We start from the raw sequence: 19,249 nt of genomic DNA, 5'->3' as shown, positions 1-19,249 counted from the left end.
TTTTGTGTAAAAATGTTCAAAGTTTACTTAATGTGTTAAAAATAGTTTCTTTTTTAAACTTATTTAGTTTTATTATTTTATACACAAAGCTGAGATGGAGAGAGAAAGAGGGAAAAAACAGGAAAAGAGAAAGAAAGATAAAGTGAGAGCAAGGAAAAAAAGAAACAAAATCGACCAAACGATAAAGATGTAAAGCTCTAACGATGTGGCAGAAATCAGTCGTTGGTTAAAAATTTAAAAAAAATTTCTAAATTAATAAAAGAAAAATTTTTTTAAAGTGGAATTCTGTTAAAAAGCAGAGATCTAACATCCCGGAGTATAGGAAAACTATGAAATAATGCCAACTAATGGCAGTAGACACCAAAACATTTTTTAAATCTTAATTTCAAACTATTACTGCTCAAGAATAACAAACAACAAAGCCCCAAGCTAACATTGTTGTTCCACAGGTGGTAGTGGTGGTGGTGATGCATGTTCGTTTGCAAATATGAATAAAATATTTTCAACAAATTAAGGGGTTGCATTCTTGGTCTAATGGATATCATTGCATCTTCTAGGATCAGCTGTGCAGAGTTCAACTCTAATGAATCATGCTTATTCATGCACCAATACGTTTTGAAAATATTTTATTTCATTTAAACATTCTTTCTTCATACAACACATATTGCCACTAAAGTGTAAGAAGTTATTGTGATAGGAACCTGGTTTATAGGATGGCAACCTATGTAAAGATTCAGTAGAAAGATGTTCGCTTACATTACATTTACATTTCTACATGTGGGTACAATTGGGCAAACAAGGAACAGAAAAGGAATTCCAAATATAAACAGTCCAAGGAAGAAACCAGATATTAAACTAGGAAATCCTCTGGCATCTAGAGTGAAGAGGTGTGATTTTGCTGCTAATCAGGTGGGTCATGGTATTTTTGTAGAGTATAAGTGCAGTAAGTTCATCAGAACACTGTAAGCATTTGTAAAAGTGCAAGGATGCTACACTGCAGCAATGTGACAAGAACTCACTACAAAGAAAACATGAATGACACATGAAAAGGAGATTTACTTGTCAATAGAAAGCTTCAGTTAGTGCTCAATTCACAGTGATTTGTTACATTAATATTAAGGTCATTGGTTCAATAGAAAAGGTGGAAAATATAAAAATTAATGTTTTTTTTAGTTTTGTTTTTTTCAAGACACTGGTCTGGTGCAAAATTTTTAAATAGGTTAAAGATATTACAATGAAAACGTGTTTGCAACATTTTTTTCATTGTGAAATGAAAAAATAATTTATCCATAAAAAAATGATTTTAGTTTAAATATCATAAAAAGTTGTAGTCAAAATAAGATAACCAAGATGGAATATTAGTGAAATTAGTCAGGCAAGTAACTGCTTGGCCAAACAAAATGTTACTTGCAGACTACTACTGAGTAATGAAGCTGTGGATACTGCATGAAAAAACATTTTTAATTTCCCCGCCAAATATTTAATGAATTCCTTTGGAATAGTGATAATAATAATCTCCATGTTCTTCTATTTCATTTCAGATATTTTATATAATTTTATATAATACCGATTTAAAAAAAAAAAATAAATAAAATAAAAAAATTATTTTTACAAAATTGATTCTTAAGGGTTTTCCAACCGGGCGACTATTCATCTATTCATACTACCATAACATAACATTTAATAACTGTTCGCTAGTATTACTGTTACTACTACTCTTTATTTCTAACAGCATCAGACTGCTTGTTAGAATTGTTGATGCTACTTCAAGCGGTTTATATTTTCTTATCGCTTGCACATTGATTTTTACAGAGAGAGATATATGGAGAGAGAGAGAGAGAGACGAGGGGTGAGCGAGTATAAGGAATGAAGCCGTAGGTATAGCATAAAAAAACATTTTAAATTTCTTCAAATATTTAATGAATTCCTTTGGAATAGTGATAATAATGCTCATGTTATTCTGATTTATTTGAGATATTTTTATTATATATTTTGATATAATATCAATTTAAAAAGAAAAATATACTTTACAAATTTGGATATTACGGTTTTTCCACTAACTATTTATACTAACCTTTTTGTCAAACCATGCTGAGCAACTATTAATACTAACTTTTCGCAATAGCTGCCGGCAGCAACTACGCATACTAACTGATCACTGGTTAGAACTATTGATGCTATCTTTTCGTTTTAATCAAAGCTGCTTGTGTTACTCAGCTGTTTGTAAATAACTATTCTGTATTTCCACCTAACAATTTAATGAACGAAAAGATATCAAAATTTGAATTTAACTTGAAAATACTAATCGTTTAAAAACTGTATCGATTAATTTAACCAGAAGTTTGTTTACATTTTGAAATGAACAATAGGTAGAATTTAATTGCACTATTATTTCAAATGTAAGAATATGATTATAATTTAATTTTAATTAACCACATAAAAAATAAAGCAGGATGAAGTTTTAAAATTATTGTGTTTTATCTTATGATTTAAAAATAAAAGCATTACAAAGTAAAATTTTAGGTACTAATGTATTTTTGGTACCGTGCTGAAATAATTTTATTTTGAAAGCCATTCTTCACATGAGGAGGTGTTTTGTATCTATTCTGTGCTTCCACTTTACAATTGAAAAAAAATATATCACGAAAACTTGAATTGCACATGAAAACACTATTTACAAATTACAAGTTGTTAGTGATTCAACTCATTTTAAAGCTTTTATTGTTCAAAAACGAAATTACAGGCCGCATATGTTTTAAATATTTATACTTATTTACTGTTTTAAAAGAGGCAAAATCGATTTTTCTACCTAGCTTGCTAAGATTTTAGTGGTTTAACTTATTTTAAAGTGTTTATTTAGTAAGAAAAACAAGTCAACAAGGATTTCGAGGACAGAAAAGGTAATATAGTCTCAGAACAGATACTAAACTTTGCTGCTAATAATAAATAAATTTACCTACAGATGAAACAAAATTTTACTCACTGGCCGTATTAAATTTGAATAGTTAAACTCCACGAAAATTATACTTAGAATTATAAATTGGATGCAGCATAAAATTTAGGAAAACTCGTCCATTTTTGATAGCTAGAAAACTCCATTATTGAATACATATTGATTGAAAACACATTTTAGGATGGTTCTTAATGGGGGTATTGTTTTTAAAAGAGACTACACTCCCATAATATATATATTTTTTTAAATATATTTACTTCTTTACTGTTGTTTTAAAATATATAAAATCGATTTTCAAAGTGTTCATTTTCTTTGTAAGGTTTTAATGGTTCAACTTATTTTAAAACGTTTATTTAGTTTTAAAAAAAATAGTGTTTGCAATGTTTTTATTTTTAAATTGTAAGATAAAACACAATTTTAAAACTTCATCCTGCTTTATTTTTTATGTAGTTACTTTAGAACAAAAAAGAAAAAAATGTTTGACGCGAATATCACGTCTCGGGGAATCTCACTAATCGCTCAAAAATGGAAATTTAAAGAAAATATGGAAGTAGATATAGTTTTAAAAATAGCCTCCCCCTCCAAAAGAAAATAAATGTGTATATTTTTTAAAGTAATGTCCAAGATCAGTGTTCGGCAAAAATCAAACTACCGGAAGTAGATACGGTTAATTATATAACGAATGGAACGGAGTCACCGAGTCAAGACATGAAAAACAAAATATATTAAAAAAAAAAAAAAAAAAAAAAAAATTATTTTATTTTTTAATACATCTTGTGTTATTACGAAACAAAAAGAAAGAAAACTTATTGTATTACTGATTAATAAAACAAATATTACATTATTGTGATACTTTTCATATTCTGAGCTTTTTTTTTTTTTTTTTTTTTTTTTTTTAATTAATTCTAGTATCTTTCTTTTTAAAATTTGATATTAATAGTTCTCGGTAAAATAATTTTCCGGATAAATATTTTGAATATATTTCTGTTGAGGCAAAAATCTTTTTTCCAAGATTTTGTTAAAGTACATGAAAATAAACACAAAGAAAAACTTGAGTATCACTTTTCTATTCTAGATCAACACTCAAAACATTTACAAAAGAAGGCCAAAGTCCATTCCTGATATCAAAAGAGAATGATCTATTTTTGTCCTTGACACATAACACACTAGTGAGAACCTACTTTTAAATCAACCTCATGGGAAAACAAACAGATGCTTATATTCACCAGGATGCACATACTTTTAACAAATCATAACATCTACCTTTGTAAGCAAAATTAAAATCAGATTTTCTGCATTATTACTGATCAAATCATCTGTAACAGAAAGATGGTTCATCTATCAACCAAGTTTCTTCAAAATATAATCCGTTCTACCATTGTTGAAACAAAAAGTTGAATTACTTTTCTCTCAAAACTTAGGATAACATCAACGAATTAACATAGTAAATATTATCCAACACCATCCTCACTACAATCTAAAACAGAAGTATGAAAAAAAAAAAAATGTAACAGATTTTGATAGGACTCCAACATAATCAGAACAATCATATACATAATTGTATTCAGTTTAATGTTTGTTTTACATGATAGCATGTTTTTGATGGCTTTTAGAAATTGACTTCCAAACTATCTCTGTCCAAGTCTTATTCATCTCCCTTCCTGTCTAATCCATCCTCATCATTTCCTCATATTCTTCTGGATTTTCCCTGCCAATTGACCCTGCTCTTTCAACTTGTGCATTCTTCCAATGTTACCAAAGTAATGAAGTCTCCTGTTCACACATCTGCCTATGCTGCTCAGATTTAACCGTCCATACTCTGGTCTCTGCACGTCTTTAAGTCACATGACACATTCATTTTATCATTCTCATTACAGTAGTGTCCAAAACTAAGGGACAAAATTTTTAAACCTAATATTTGTTAGAAATAACTGAAAAGCTGAAATTTTGACAACTGGTAGGTGTTATCATCCATAACATACTAAAATTTGAATCATTTGCAAAGGATAGAAAAAGAATTATAACATTTTCAAAATAAGAATGTCCAAAAGTAAGGGACAAAATTGAGAAAAACAATGTAAACAATATGCTATATTCAATTTTTTTTGATTTCCTCTAAAGAATAAGTCTTACTTAGTCATTTGTAAATGTATCAGCCGGCACTATGGTGAATGCCAAAAACTTGATTACTCTGCGAGACAAGCTATTGTGAAGCTGGAAAAGCACACCATTAGAGAGATTTCAGAGAAAGTGAAATGATTCAAGAGTGTTGTAGGCAGGGTTATTAAATCCTACAATGATACTAGCAAAATAGTGCTTTTAAAACCAGCAAACCCCGCAAAACTTCAGCAAGAGAAGATAGAATAATGCAGTATATGCCATTAAAGGACCATTTTAAGTCTTACTCAGAAATTAAGTGTTATGAATAGTACCTAGTGTGTTAATGTGTCAAGACAGACCATTTCTAGACTGCAAAAAATAGGGCTGTTTAATCGAACCCTAGGGAAAAAACCACTTGTTAGTTTTTTGCAAACAGGTTTGTAATTTGGACATGAAAATTGGACAAACGTATTTTTCAGTGATGAAAGAAAGTTTAATTTATTTGGAAATGATAGAAAAAAAATAATGTAAAGAGACGTATTGGTGAAAGATTAAGTGCAAAGTATACTAAGAAAACTGTCAAGTTTGGGGGCGGAAGCATCACAGTATTTGGAATGTTTTCTAGCAAAGGTAGAATGCCTCTTGTCCGATTACAAACTCGTGTAAATGTGCCGATCTATAAAAACATTGTTCAAGATCATGTGCCAATCATACAGAATTCAGGTTTCGATAGGGCTACCTTTATAAAAGAATGCCCACTGTCACAAGGAAAAGGTGGTAATGAGTTACTTTAGCAGATTTCGAAATTATGGATTGGCCACCGCAAAGTCTTGACTTAAATCCAATAGAAAATCTTTGGAAGACCTTAGGAGTGAAAGTTATGGAAAGAAATCCCATTAACACGGAGGATTTGTGAGTGAAGCTTCAAGAAGAATGGATTGTCAGGAACCGATTCATTCTTGTAGTCGAAACTGTGCAGCTGTCATTGAGAGCAAGGGCTCATTTACTAAATATTGATTGTACATGTATTTTTTGTTTTTTTGGCTATTTACATTGTTTTTCTCAATTTGGTCCCTTACTTTTGGACGTTCCTATTTTGAAAATAAATAATTGTTATAATTCTTTTCTATCCTTTGCAAATGATTCAAATTTTAGTATGTTATTATGGATGATAATGACTACCAGTTGTCAAAATTTCAGCTTTTCATAGTTGTTATTTCTAACAAATATTAGGCTTAAAAATTTTGTCCCTTAGTTTTGGACGCTACTGTATTTCTATTCCCTTCCAACCCACAGTGATCACACAAATGACTGATCCTCTTCCCTTGGTAGACAGTTTGGTCAGTTTATATTCTGCAGTAAGAACACATTTTTTAAACTGTATTTTAATAAATAACAAATGACAGTTAACTGGTTATCAACTTTATAAGTAGGCAAAAATAGTGCTTTGCTGTAATCCAAAATGGCTACCAGAGAAAGATGGACAGGCAATGTTATTTCAGCAAACAAACAGTATTCCAGTAACTTATTTATGCAAGCAAATGTTTTTCATATCAAATTATCTTTACATCCTTGACTTGTAGAAAAGCCAAATATCACAATACAATTCATTCAACAAAGAACTTGAGTAGATTAGAGTTTGCAAAAAAAATTGTTTTATTTGAATTAAGTACACAATGATCTACACAATTAAGTACACAATGATCGTCCTTCGAAGAATGAACACAAGTACACAATGATCAAATCGTCTGTAACAGCTTCACCTTCAATAGGATATGAGAAAATACTTCAAATGTTACAGAATGAATTGAGAGAGAGAGAGAGAGAGAGAGAGAGAGGTGAGTAAACGTGGAGTGTAGACACGTTTACCAGAACCAAGGGTCAGCTGACCAGATTACGTATGAGTGACGTGGTCAGGTTGGCTAGATCTGTGAGACTGGATTTGGGCTTTGAAGAAGACGGACGGCTTAATAGCTGTTCCCTCCCCGTCACTGGGGGTGGGGGATGCTGACGTGTTCAAAGCAAGCAAGATTCACTTCCATATTCTGTGTCGACATCTGGAAGGTAAATAAAAAACTATAAAACCAATTCATCGTCTTGGAGTGATAAATCTTCGTCTAACAGGTACCAGTCTCCCTCCAAGAGAAGATGAATTCCAGATGGATCAACATCGACGACACATGAAGTAAGGTATGTCGAAGAAAATGCATGTAACACACACACACACACACACACACACACACACAACCGCATATGAAACTAGACGATCATACGCACACGGAATTCTTTTAGGACACGCATAATCTCCTTTCATTCTAATAATAGCCATTCCATGACAACAAATACAATTATGGTCCTCCCCTTTTATGTTATACACCAAACGTCAATTTGGTGCCCCTCTATGATAACCCTAGTGATAACTTCAATGATAACTATGTAACACAAAGATTTTTTTTACAAAACCGATTAGATATTTCACTTATTTAAAATCCCCCTTAATGAAACTATTTCATTTTTATTACTTTGTGACATCTCCACCCATTAAATATGCACATTAAGATCATGTGAATTAAAACAAAAAATGTTGATATCAAATGTTTGCTTAGAAAACTGGAGTGTCTTTATCATACAATTGTTATCTTTTGTAATGGCAAAATTCATCAGTGAGAGGAGTACTGTTAAAACTAATGTCAAATAAATGAAAGTCTTTTACAAAATCTTAAGTGGATGATCAACTTTAACAATGAAAAATACCACTGCATGCATATCTAGCTATAATTTAAATTAAGATGATCTCAGATATTAATAAATATGAATCATAATACTTCACGTTTCAGAATTAGTTTTACAATATTAGCAGTTATATAAAGTTGGAAAGAATTCAAACAATTTCAGGTTGTATCATTATTTCCAAATATTCCAACAGTTTTTTTAATTTTATAATTACACTGGTTTTATCTCCTTTAAAATGCAAATAAATGCCGATGCTAGAAATGTTCTGATGCAATAGAAATGGTAAACTTTTTCTGTTGGGATCAAAAAAGTTATATTCTGACAATTTCAATGAGATACTTGTTCCTGTTTATTATGCAATAACTTCCCTACAACAAATGTGACTGTTGTTAAGTGATTTTGTATATTTCATTTTCAAAAAAAGTTGTTGATAAATATATACACTTCCAAATAAGGTTGCATTGGTGCAGATCCACTTATGAATAATAGTCCTTTCATCATATGTAAAAAGGAAAATTAAAAAAAAAAATCTATGGAATGCAGAATTAAGAAACTATGTTAAGTTAATGCCCTAAGTTTCTCATTTAAAGCTATCTTTTAAATAAAATTACTAAATATTTTCCTTTTTAAGTTATATAACGATGGAATAAAAAAAAAAAAATGATTTTTTTTTTTTTTTTGGAGGAATGGTTACAAATAGGTTTTTATGGTGGGAATGAATTTACTATTTGTTAAGATTTCATTCACATACCACAGATACTAAATAAGATACGAAGCTATAGAAGGGACAAGCTGATCAATGAAAGCACAAACATCAAAGTCACAAGATAAAACATATCTGAATTCTCATCTGTTCGCCATGCGGAAGTTTGTGTGTACAATGGATTGGACTCACTAGCCTGAGACAAGACTCCTCATAGGACAATAAAATAAGAGATAACTACCTCTATTTGACTGGGCCAATTTTTAGGAGATTTTCAATAATGGCTAGTAAATTTCCATCTATTAAATTTGTCATACTTGTTTCTACCATGCTGCAGAATAACCCTGCCTACTTTATAAAAAAAAAAAAAAAAAAAGGGAACATGTTCCTTCCAGAATCCAACCATATTTGGTATATAATTAAAAAAAAAAATGTTTTTTTTTTTTTTGTTTTGTTGCAATTCAATAATATGCACATCTAGGTATGATATACAAAATTGTCAATAACTCCAACAGACTACACTGATTCTGTTTGTGATGGCCATCTTCAGTTCAAGAATAGTTTGAGAATTGTTTTGATGGATATTATCTTTGACATAACTGAGGTTATACTCTGATAAATGTGAATCCCATTCGTGGTCATACCACCTACTGAGGAGGTGACTATCAAAATGTCGTCCATATCACTGAGCAGCAATAAAACAAAGACTGTTGGCCATTCATGACTGAAGCTTGGTGGACAAATGTTTTTGGTTGCTTGGAAATATTTAGACGGTTTGATCACATGTTTAAGCATTATGAACCCATCCGATGACAGGTAATCCAACTATCAAGAATAATCTGTTTTGTAAAACCTTAAAGAAACACAATTTTATTTTTGGATTATCATGATAATATATAACTAATTATAGATGATGGTTTCAGTAAAAAATACAAAATGGCTATATAAATAAAATGGAATTAAAAAAATTACAAAAAGTAAAGAACTTACCTCTAAGAATGGATCTGCTACATCATGGACAAGAAGGACAAGGCATGATATGCGTACTATGTTTTGAACCCAAGCAATAAACATCAATATCATCGTGACAATATGATGAATAAACAATTCCCAGAAATCCTAAAAATGGCAAAGAAAAAACGAAATATTTTAATAGAAAAGATCAGGGACTAATTTTAATGAATAGAGGCCATCGGTTATTTTCTTTGAGAAAGTTCTTTTTACAGAATGCGAAAAATGTTGCCTGATGGGCTCGTATGAATTAAGCAGTCTTGTTAGAATTAACAGCACATTTAGTGACAGTTTTCATGTTAAAACTAAGTGGGAGTACATCAGGGATGTGTATTGAGGTTGTTGCTTTTTATTTGTGTCTTTGAAGTGAGAGAAGAGATGCTTTATGGTGATGATTTAAAAGCTTGCCTGTGAAATGATGGAAGGCCTATATATCAAGTTAAAGATCTGAAACAATAGTATTGCAGTCATTTGCAAAAAGTATTTTGTTTTTAACTTAAAAAAAAAAAAAAAAAAAAGAAAGAAAAAAAAATGGAGGGAAGGACTAGTGTCTTTAATAAATAACGTAATCAATATGCAAAGAAAACCTCAAGAGATTATGGTATAAAATTTTTACAAAATATAAAACTAACTAGCAAATATAGTTTAAGAAATTAAAATGATAATTCATTTTTTAATTCTATTAATAGTGAAAAAAAATAATTCAATAAAATTTCACTTTTAAAAAAAAAAAAAAATTTTTTAAACAGTATACTTACAAATTCGAATAGAATTTATGATACGGAATCTTAATCAAAATATATTCGATAAATTAGGTTTCCCCTCCAGAATTAGATTTCTGAGTAATGAGAATAAAATGTTAACTGAATGACTGGAAATCTTCCAAATCTCTTAGTCCGTTATGGAGATGTCATTGTTTTGTGCGCATCTTATGTTTAAAAGATCCACAGAACATTTTCATTGAATGCATTTGAAACTTTACACAGAAACTCTAAAAAATTCTAATTCGATGAATGAGAACTAAAATGGAAGATCTTATTAGAAGTAAATTTACTCAATTTTGATAGCTTTTCAAGATTTAAATAGTTTTTGTTTTTTCATATATTTTAAGTTTTCTTCTTTGAAGAAAATGACCTGGAATTCCTCATCAAATAGTATGTTTTTATGAAAAAAAAATTACTACATATGGAGTATGTAAAATCTATGACATAACTTAAGGATTATGTTCTATAGGTGGATTCGCTTCCAAGTTATAAGCCATTGATAAAAAATACTGGTCAACATTCTTTGTTGTAAACATTTTACATGTACATGATAATGGCTATTATTTCTACATATGGGATAGATAAACACTGCCTGTGACAGGAAATTAGTTTGGGGCTGGTATTGTGAAATACACCAAGAAAACATTAAAAAAAATTACACTAAACAAATATATCAAATACATGAGGCTCAAGAAAAAGATCTGGGCATCATAATTAGAAGGAATTGAATTGATAGCTAGCATGCATATGTTGGTTCTTGTTTTAAGGAACAGAATGCAATAGACCAAATGCAGGTAAATGTATATGATCAGCACAAACAACAAATCAAAAAAGAAATGGGCCACAAGGGAAACTGGTTTAGCAATGGAGTACCATTATAAAAGTAACCACACTTAGAACATGATTTCAAAGTTATGCCATCAATTTTTCAAACTCCCTGCAAATGCATGTTTGAAGTAAAATAAAATTAATAAAAAGGCAAATATTTTATATTTATATTGCTAGTACAGTTCAATAAGCATACATTACTAAGAAAAAAAAATGATTATATATATCAATGCACAGAGAATCATATCACAAAGCATTTGTCCTTTTAACACACACAAATCAATATTCTTGACTATAAAACTAACAAATGTGCCATCCTGACAGGAATATTTTATAGTTTGTCTTTATGAATGCATATTAAAAAGTTACACTAATATCCCAGCATGTGTTAAAATAGCTTCCTCATCAAATGTTAAAAACAAAGCTGTTGCTTATGTGTGAAAATAAAATAGAAATCAATACCTAGACAAATTATTTGTTAAAATGTGTTTAAAAATGATGCATCCTATCTATTTAATTAATTACAATATATATTTTATAATTACACACATAACGGAGATTATTTCTGTAAAATAATGTGTAAAATAATAAAATAATAATTACACACAACAGATTATATGTGTAACCAGAACTATGTCAATGTTAAGTTTCTGATATTTTAAAACAATTTTTAATGAAGAAAAGTCTATTAATTACTGATGACTTAATCTAAATTCATTTAAAATCAAATTCTATTAAGCTATAAAGTTATTTTGTACAAAACAATACATAATTTTATTTGCTAAATGAATTATCTAATCTAAGTTATCTTGTCAGATTTTAAAAGACCTAAATAGCATTTAAACTGATATATAAAACTTTCATTCAGATTAATCAGTTCTTATTGGTAATTGTTTTATCCTGTTATTGTCACTATAATAGTCTTTACTATAGTTTATTCTTAAAAATAGGGTACATTTAGAAACTCATTCACTTTTTTTTTATTTTATTTATTTATTTTTTTTTTTTTTTAACTATTCTGTACTTTCATCTAACAATTTAATAAACAAAAGATACTGCAATAATTGAATTTAACTTGAAAATCCTATCTAAAAATATAAAATGGTTCACATTCCGGACAAGTACCAAAAAATGATGTAATCTTGCCCAGACAATTGGTAATATGGGGAAAAAAAAAATCAGCAATCTAATTGAATATAAAAAGTTATCTCCATTACAATCAAATTTTATATCTTTTCTCCCTTAGTTTTAAAAACGTGCAACAAACTAAAACGACTTCACCACATCCTAAGCAACTGATAAATGTAGTTAGACAATTATTCAGAATGAATGAGATGGTTAATTAACTTTGATTTCATAAAGCTGATTTACATATACATTTACATATTTATATTTCTAATTGATTTGGTTTATTTAAATAAGTATTTAAATTAATTTAGCATTAATCTTAAAAGCAAATCAATTAAAAGATAAACTAATTTAATCATCTGCTTTTAGTTGACAAAAAAAAAAAAAAAAAAAAATGGTACATTTTATAAGGTAATACAATTTAAATAATTTTAAATTAATTTTTCATTTGATTAATATTTTCTTTATAAATACATTAAACTTAGATTAAATTGCACTCTCATTAACCTCTAAAAAATTGAAAGTTATACATAAATTTTTTTTTAAATGTGTTTAATCAGTAGTAAATCAAAAGATATTTTCGTTTTATTTAAATAACAAAAATGTAACGGTGAACAGGCATTGGGGTCATACTTCCAATTAAATTAACTGTACCAATTAAAAAGAATTTTTTTAAAGACAAATGTTCTATTTGTCTCAATAAATATATTAAAGACGGCCACTAATTTTAGGTGTTTCATGAATTTTGTCATTTTTAAAGGGAACTTCAAAATCAAAGAAAATGAATAAACGAAAAATTGAAACGATTTCAATAAAATGGTGTTTACCTGTTAAACTCATTTATCAAAGAGAATTTAAAGAGTTCTTTTTTTAAACATCTCTCCCGATGATTCAAAATAAATTAACATTACTATTTCTCTTACTCGGCTTAATATGCTTTAATGGAACATGTTCTGATGAACTCATAGCACTTGTGGCCCCTCGCTGTACATACTCCTGACTAACCCAACAAGCAACAAAATCCCATCTCTTCACAGTTGAGGTTCCTCGATGCCAGAAAACCTTCAACTAATAGTTTCTTCTTCAAGACTGTTAGACTTTGGAATTCCCTCCCTGTTTCCTGACTGTACTAACATGCTCAACTCTCCACTTAGTAGCCCCTTATATTCCTAGTAGCAATATGCCTTATTTAGGATAAAGAGAAAAAAAGAGAAAAGAGAAAAAAAGAGAAAAAATATTTATGTATCTGAAAATAGGAGTTAATGAGAAACTTGTTTTTTAATTAAATAACTATTAATATTAAAAAATATTTCACATTTTCTTAAAAACACTAAAATTTAACTATTCTATTATAAAAAATTTGTATACTTTTCATTTCATCTTAATATTACAACTTCTCAAAAGCTGCAGACTGTAACAAGATTTTAGTAAACTTAATAAAAATGTTAAATGTTCGACATTAAAGATAAAGCCATCTCTAGTCCAATGTGCAACAGAAAGGATCAATGTCTGATGCTCACTGTGAGAACTATAAAAAATAAGTGTGCATGTCCTGGATTTTATAGCTCTGCATGGAATAAAAAAATTTTACTTAAAAATAAATTGCATTTAAATCGGATAACAATTAGCAAGATCAATAAAATTTGACACAAGCAGCATTTAAGTTCATAAATCAAACTATTTTGACTAGCCAATGTTCATTTGTTATTGTTTTGCCACTGTTGCCAAGGCTACTGGAAAAATGGTAGGACCTTTCTATCGATCCAGTAGATCGATCACTGCTGATGCAATTCGCTATCTATATAAGAGCCAGGTACATCCAAGGATGGAATACTGTTGCCACATCTGGGCAGGAACTGTTAGAAAAGACTTGTCCTGCCTTGATAGAGTTCAAAAGAGACTTTGTAGCCTCATAGGAGATGTCCTTTTTCTCTTCCCTGCAACCTCTATCTCACAGAAGAAATGTTGCAAGTTTGCTTTATCGTTATTTTCATGGCAAGTGCTTGACTGAGCTCCAATCTATGGTCTCCCCTTGCCAAACTTTCACAAGAAACACTCGTCTAGCCAAGAACACTATCAATAATCCCCCCCCCACTCGTTATCTGTGCCTAAACCTAAACGTAGATTCCATGAACAAAGCTTCTTTCTTAGAAGTGTATGCCTGTGGAACTATTGTTTTCCTGCTTTCCAGCTGACTACAATCTGATTGTCTTCAAGTCCAACATAAACAAGTTTTTGAGCCGTTCCACTTAAGTTAAATTTACCAAATTTCCATTACTAACGATTACTATATTGTCCAATTGACTACTGTACACTTTCAACCCTTATCCTTGAGGGGTCTCTGAGCCTTGATAAGTGGTGATTCCTATGTAAAACAACAAAAACAAAAAGACACTTTGCTACAATTTATTTTAAAATTTCAGCTCAAACAATTTTTTTTTTAAAACTATCTCAAAATAAAAATCAGTAGAAAATATAACTCTTTTTAAATTAAAGAACATAATAGTTGTCTACCTTAAGTTTAAAAATGTGCGAAACTAAAATTACTTCACTGCATCCTGAGCAATGTTGGGTATGTACTTATAGAATGAATATATTCTTTTAATAAGGAGAGAGGGGGGGAGGCACTTAACTATATTAGTATACTAATCCAATAAAAACTTATTTGATAACCGGTGTAATTAGTACGCCTTATTTTAGCAGAAACAATCAACTAAAGGAGGGATTCCAGCTATAATATCAGCGTCAATTTTACAATAGAATTATAATAGTAAATAGTCTAGAAATAAAACTCTTATAAAAATAAACTGTCATGTATCATAACATTTGTGTTTATAATAATTTCAGTTTATATATATATATATATATATATATATTACTATCAGTTCTGCCGGGCTTGGCTCGGGCCCTATGTACTGTTCGTAAGGTTATGTGCATATGTATATATTAAAAAGTGTGAGTATGTAAAGTAATACCTTTTTCACTTTTATAGATTTATATATATATATATATATATATATATATATATATATATATATAAAAGTGAAAAAGGTATTACTTTACATATTCACACTTTTTAATATATACATATGCACATCACCTTACGAACAGTACATAGGGCCCGAGCCAAGCTGGGCGGAACTGATAGTAATATATAAAATAAGGCATATATATATATATATATATATATATATATATATATATGTATAGATGGATAGATTGGATGCAATATATAGTAATGATTTAAAAGGTATAAAAAAAAAAAGACTCATGCGCTACCACCAAGAATCAAAACGTTCAGCTCACAATATATTTTGCCTCTGCCGTCAATGAAAGGGCTATGAAAACATGTTTACTGCAAGGTTAAAAATTAACACATGAACTAATAGCTACTACGTTATGCATTCATAATGTTGGTGTTCGACCTTGTTGCCTGATGAACTACGCTTTTAGTTAGATATTTGCGAAAGAAAACCCGAATAACAAGAAATATTACGTAGGGCTGACTTCCTTAGATTTCAAAACCCGATACTATGACCACAAAGATACATTCAACAATAAAAAACACCATATAAAAACAACACTAGCGAATAAATACTGGGAACTCAAAGAAATCGGACATTCGCCGGTAGTCGAATGGAAAATAATAAGACAAGCTACCACGTGTAGGCATCTGGACGACCCATGTAGATTATGCCTTCATGAAAAATTTGCTATCCTGTATTTTAAAGAACCCCAACATCTATTAAACTGTAGAAGAGAAATAGCAAATAACTGTTCACAAAATACAATTTACTCAAGGATAGCGATACAAAATAGTTTTAAAAATAACAAAAACAATAGAAAATAAACAAATAAATAAAATAAACATGAATATACATAAACGACCACACATATATGTATGTACATATATATATGTACACATATTTATATATGAAAAAACAAAAAACAAAAAAAAACAAACACTAACCTAGTTTTAAAACAGATCCTTTGTCCGATAAAATGCATGCCCTTTGTGGATGGTGGATACTAGAAATCTGATTAGCTAACTAAAATTTCAATAGAAGAGGAGCGTATTAAAAGTATAAAAAAAAAAAAACAGAATTCGCGCATAAGCCTGAGGAGTCCTATATTGGATGAAACGTCGAATATTCAGTGTAGCTTAATCGTCATATATATATATATAATATATATGTATAATATATATATATAATACACATAATATATATGTATAATACACATAATATATATGTATAATACGCATAATATATATGTATAATACACATAATATATATGTATAATACACATAATATATATGTATAATACACATAATATATATGTATAATACACATAATATATATGTATAATACACATAATATATATGTATAATACACATAATATATATGTATAATACACATAATATATATGTATAATACACATAATATATATGTATAATACACATAATATATATGTATAATACACATAATATATATGTATAATACACATAATATATATGTATAATACACATAATATATATGTATAATACACATAATATATATATATAATACACATAATATATATGTATAATACACATAATATATATATATAATACACATAATATATATGTATAATATACATAATATATATGTATAATACACATAATATATATGTATAATACACATAATATATATATATAATACACATAATATATATGTATAATATACATAATATATATGTATAATACACATAATATATATGTATAATACACATAATATATATATATAATATATAATATACATAATATATAATATACATAATATATACATAATATATAATATACATAATATATATATATATAATATACATAATATATATATATATATAATATACATAATATATATATATATAAAATATACATAATATATATGTATAATATACATAATATATGTATATAAAATATACATAATATATGTATAATATACATAATATATGTATAATATACATAATATATGTATAATATACATAATATATGTATAATATACATAATATATGTATAATATACATAATGTATATGTATAATATACATAATGTATATGTATAATATACATAATATATATGTATAATATACATAATATATATGTATAATATACATAATATATATGTATAATATACATAATATATATGTATAATATACATAATATATATGTATAATATACATAATATATATGTATAATATACATAATATATATGTATAATATACATAATATATATGTATAATATACATAATATACATATATATATATAATATACATATATAATATACATATATAATATACATAATATATATATATAATATACATAATATATATATATAATATACATAATATATATATATAATATACATAATATATATATATAATATACATAATATATATATATATAATATACATAATATATATATATATAATATACATAATATATATATATAATATACATAATATATATATATATAATATACACAATATATATATATATAATATACATAATATATATATATAATATACATAATATATATATATAATATACATAATATATATATATAATATACATAATATATATATATATAATATACATAATATATATATATATAATATACATAATATATATATATATAATATACATAATATATATATATATATAATATACATAATATATATATATATATAATATACATAATATATATATATATATATATACATAATATATATATATATAATATACATAATATATATATATATATATAATATACATAATATATATATATATAATATACATAATATATATATATATATAATATACATAATATATATATAATATACATAATATATATATATAATATACATAATATATATATATATAATATACATAATATATATATATAATATACATAATATATATATATATAATATACATAATATATATATATAATATACATAATATATATATATAATATACATAATATATATATATAATATACATAATATATATATATATAATATACATAATATATATATATATAATATACATAATATATATATATATAATATACATAATATATATATATATAATATACATAATATATATATATATAATATACATATATAATATATATAATATACATATATAATATACATAATATACATATATAATATACATAATATATATATATATATAATATACATAATATATATATATATATAATATACATAATATATATATATATATAATATACATAATATATATATATATATATATACATAATATATATATATATATAATATACATAATATATATATATATAATATACATAATTATATATATATATATAATATACATAATATATATATATATATAATATACATAATATATATATATAATAATTATACATAATATATATATAATATACATAATATATATATATATATAATATACATAATATATATATATATAATATACATAATATATATATATAATATACATAATATATATATATATAATATACATAATATATATATATATATAATATACATAATATATATATATAATATACATAATATATATATAATATACATAATATATATAATATACATAATATATATATATAATATACATAATATATATATATAATATACATAATATATATAATAATATACATAATATATATATAATATACATAATATATATGTATAATATACATAATATATATGTATAATATACATAATATATATAATATATATATATACATAATACATATATATTATATACATAATACATATATAATATACATAATACATATATATATTATAACATAATACATATATAATATACATAATATATATGTATAATATACATAATATATATAATATATATATATATAATATACATAATATACATAATATACATAATACATATATAATATATACATAATACATATATAATATACATAATACGTATATATATACATAATAC

General features: G+C 26.3%; 1 protein-coding gene across 1 annotated transcript in view; it reads right to left on the bottom strand.

Annotated features, from left to right (window-relative positions):
• Window positions 1–19,249, bottom strand: part of LOC145291344 (ceramide synthase 5-like) — a 250,627-nt gene that overhangs the window by 29,436 nt on the left and 201,942 nt on the right. Inside the window, exon 7 of the mRNA XM_080137108.1 lies at window positions 9,480–9,608. Coding sequence (XP_079993234.1) covers window positions 9,480–9,608 — 129 coding nt within the window. The remainder of the gene's footprint in view (window positions 1–9,479; window positions 9,609–19,249) is intronic.

This window comes from Euprymna scolopes, chromosome 12 (genome assembly GCF_053919585.1).
Source record: "Euprymna scolopes isolate OS-2025 chromosome 12, ASM5391958v1, whole genome shotgun sequence".
Classification (NCBI taxonomy): domain Eukaryota; kingdom Metazoa; phylum Mollusca; class Cephalopoda; order Sepiida; family Sepiolidae; genus Euprymna; species Euprymna scolopes.
This window is presented reverse-complemented; position numbering and strand designations above follow the sequence as displayed.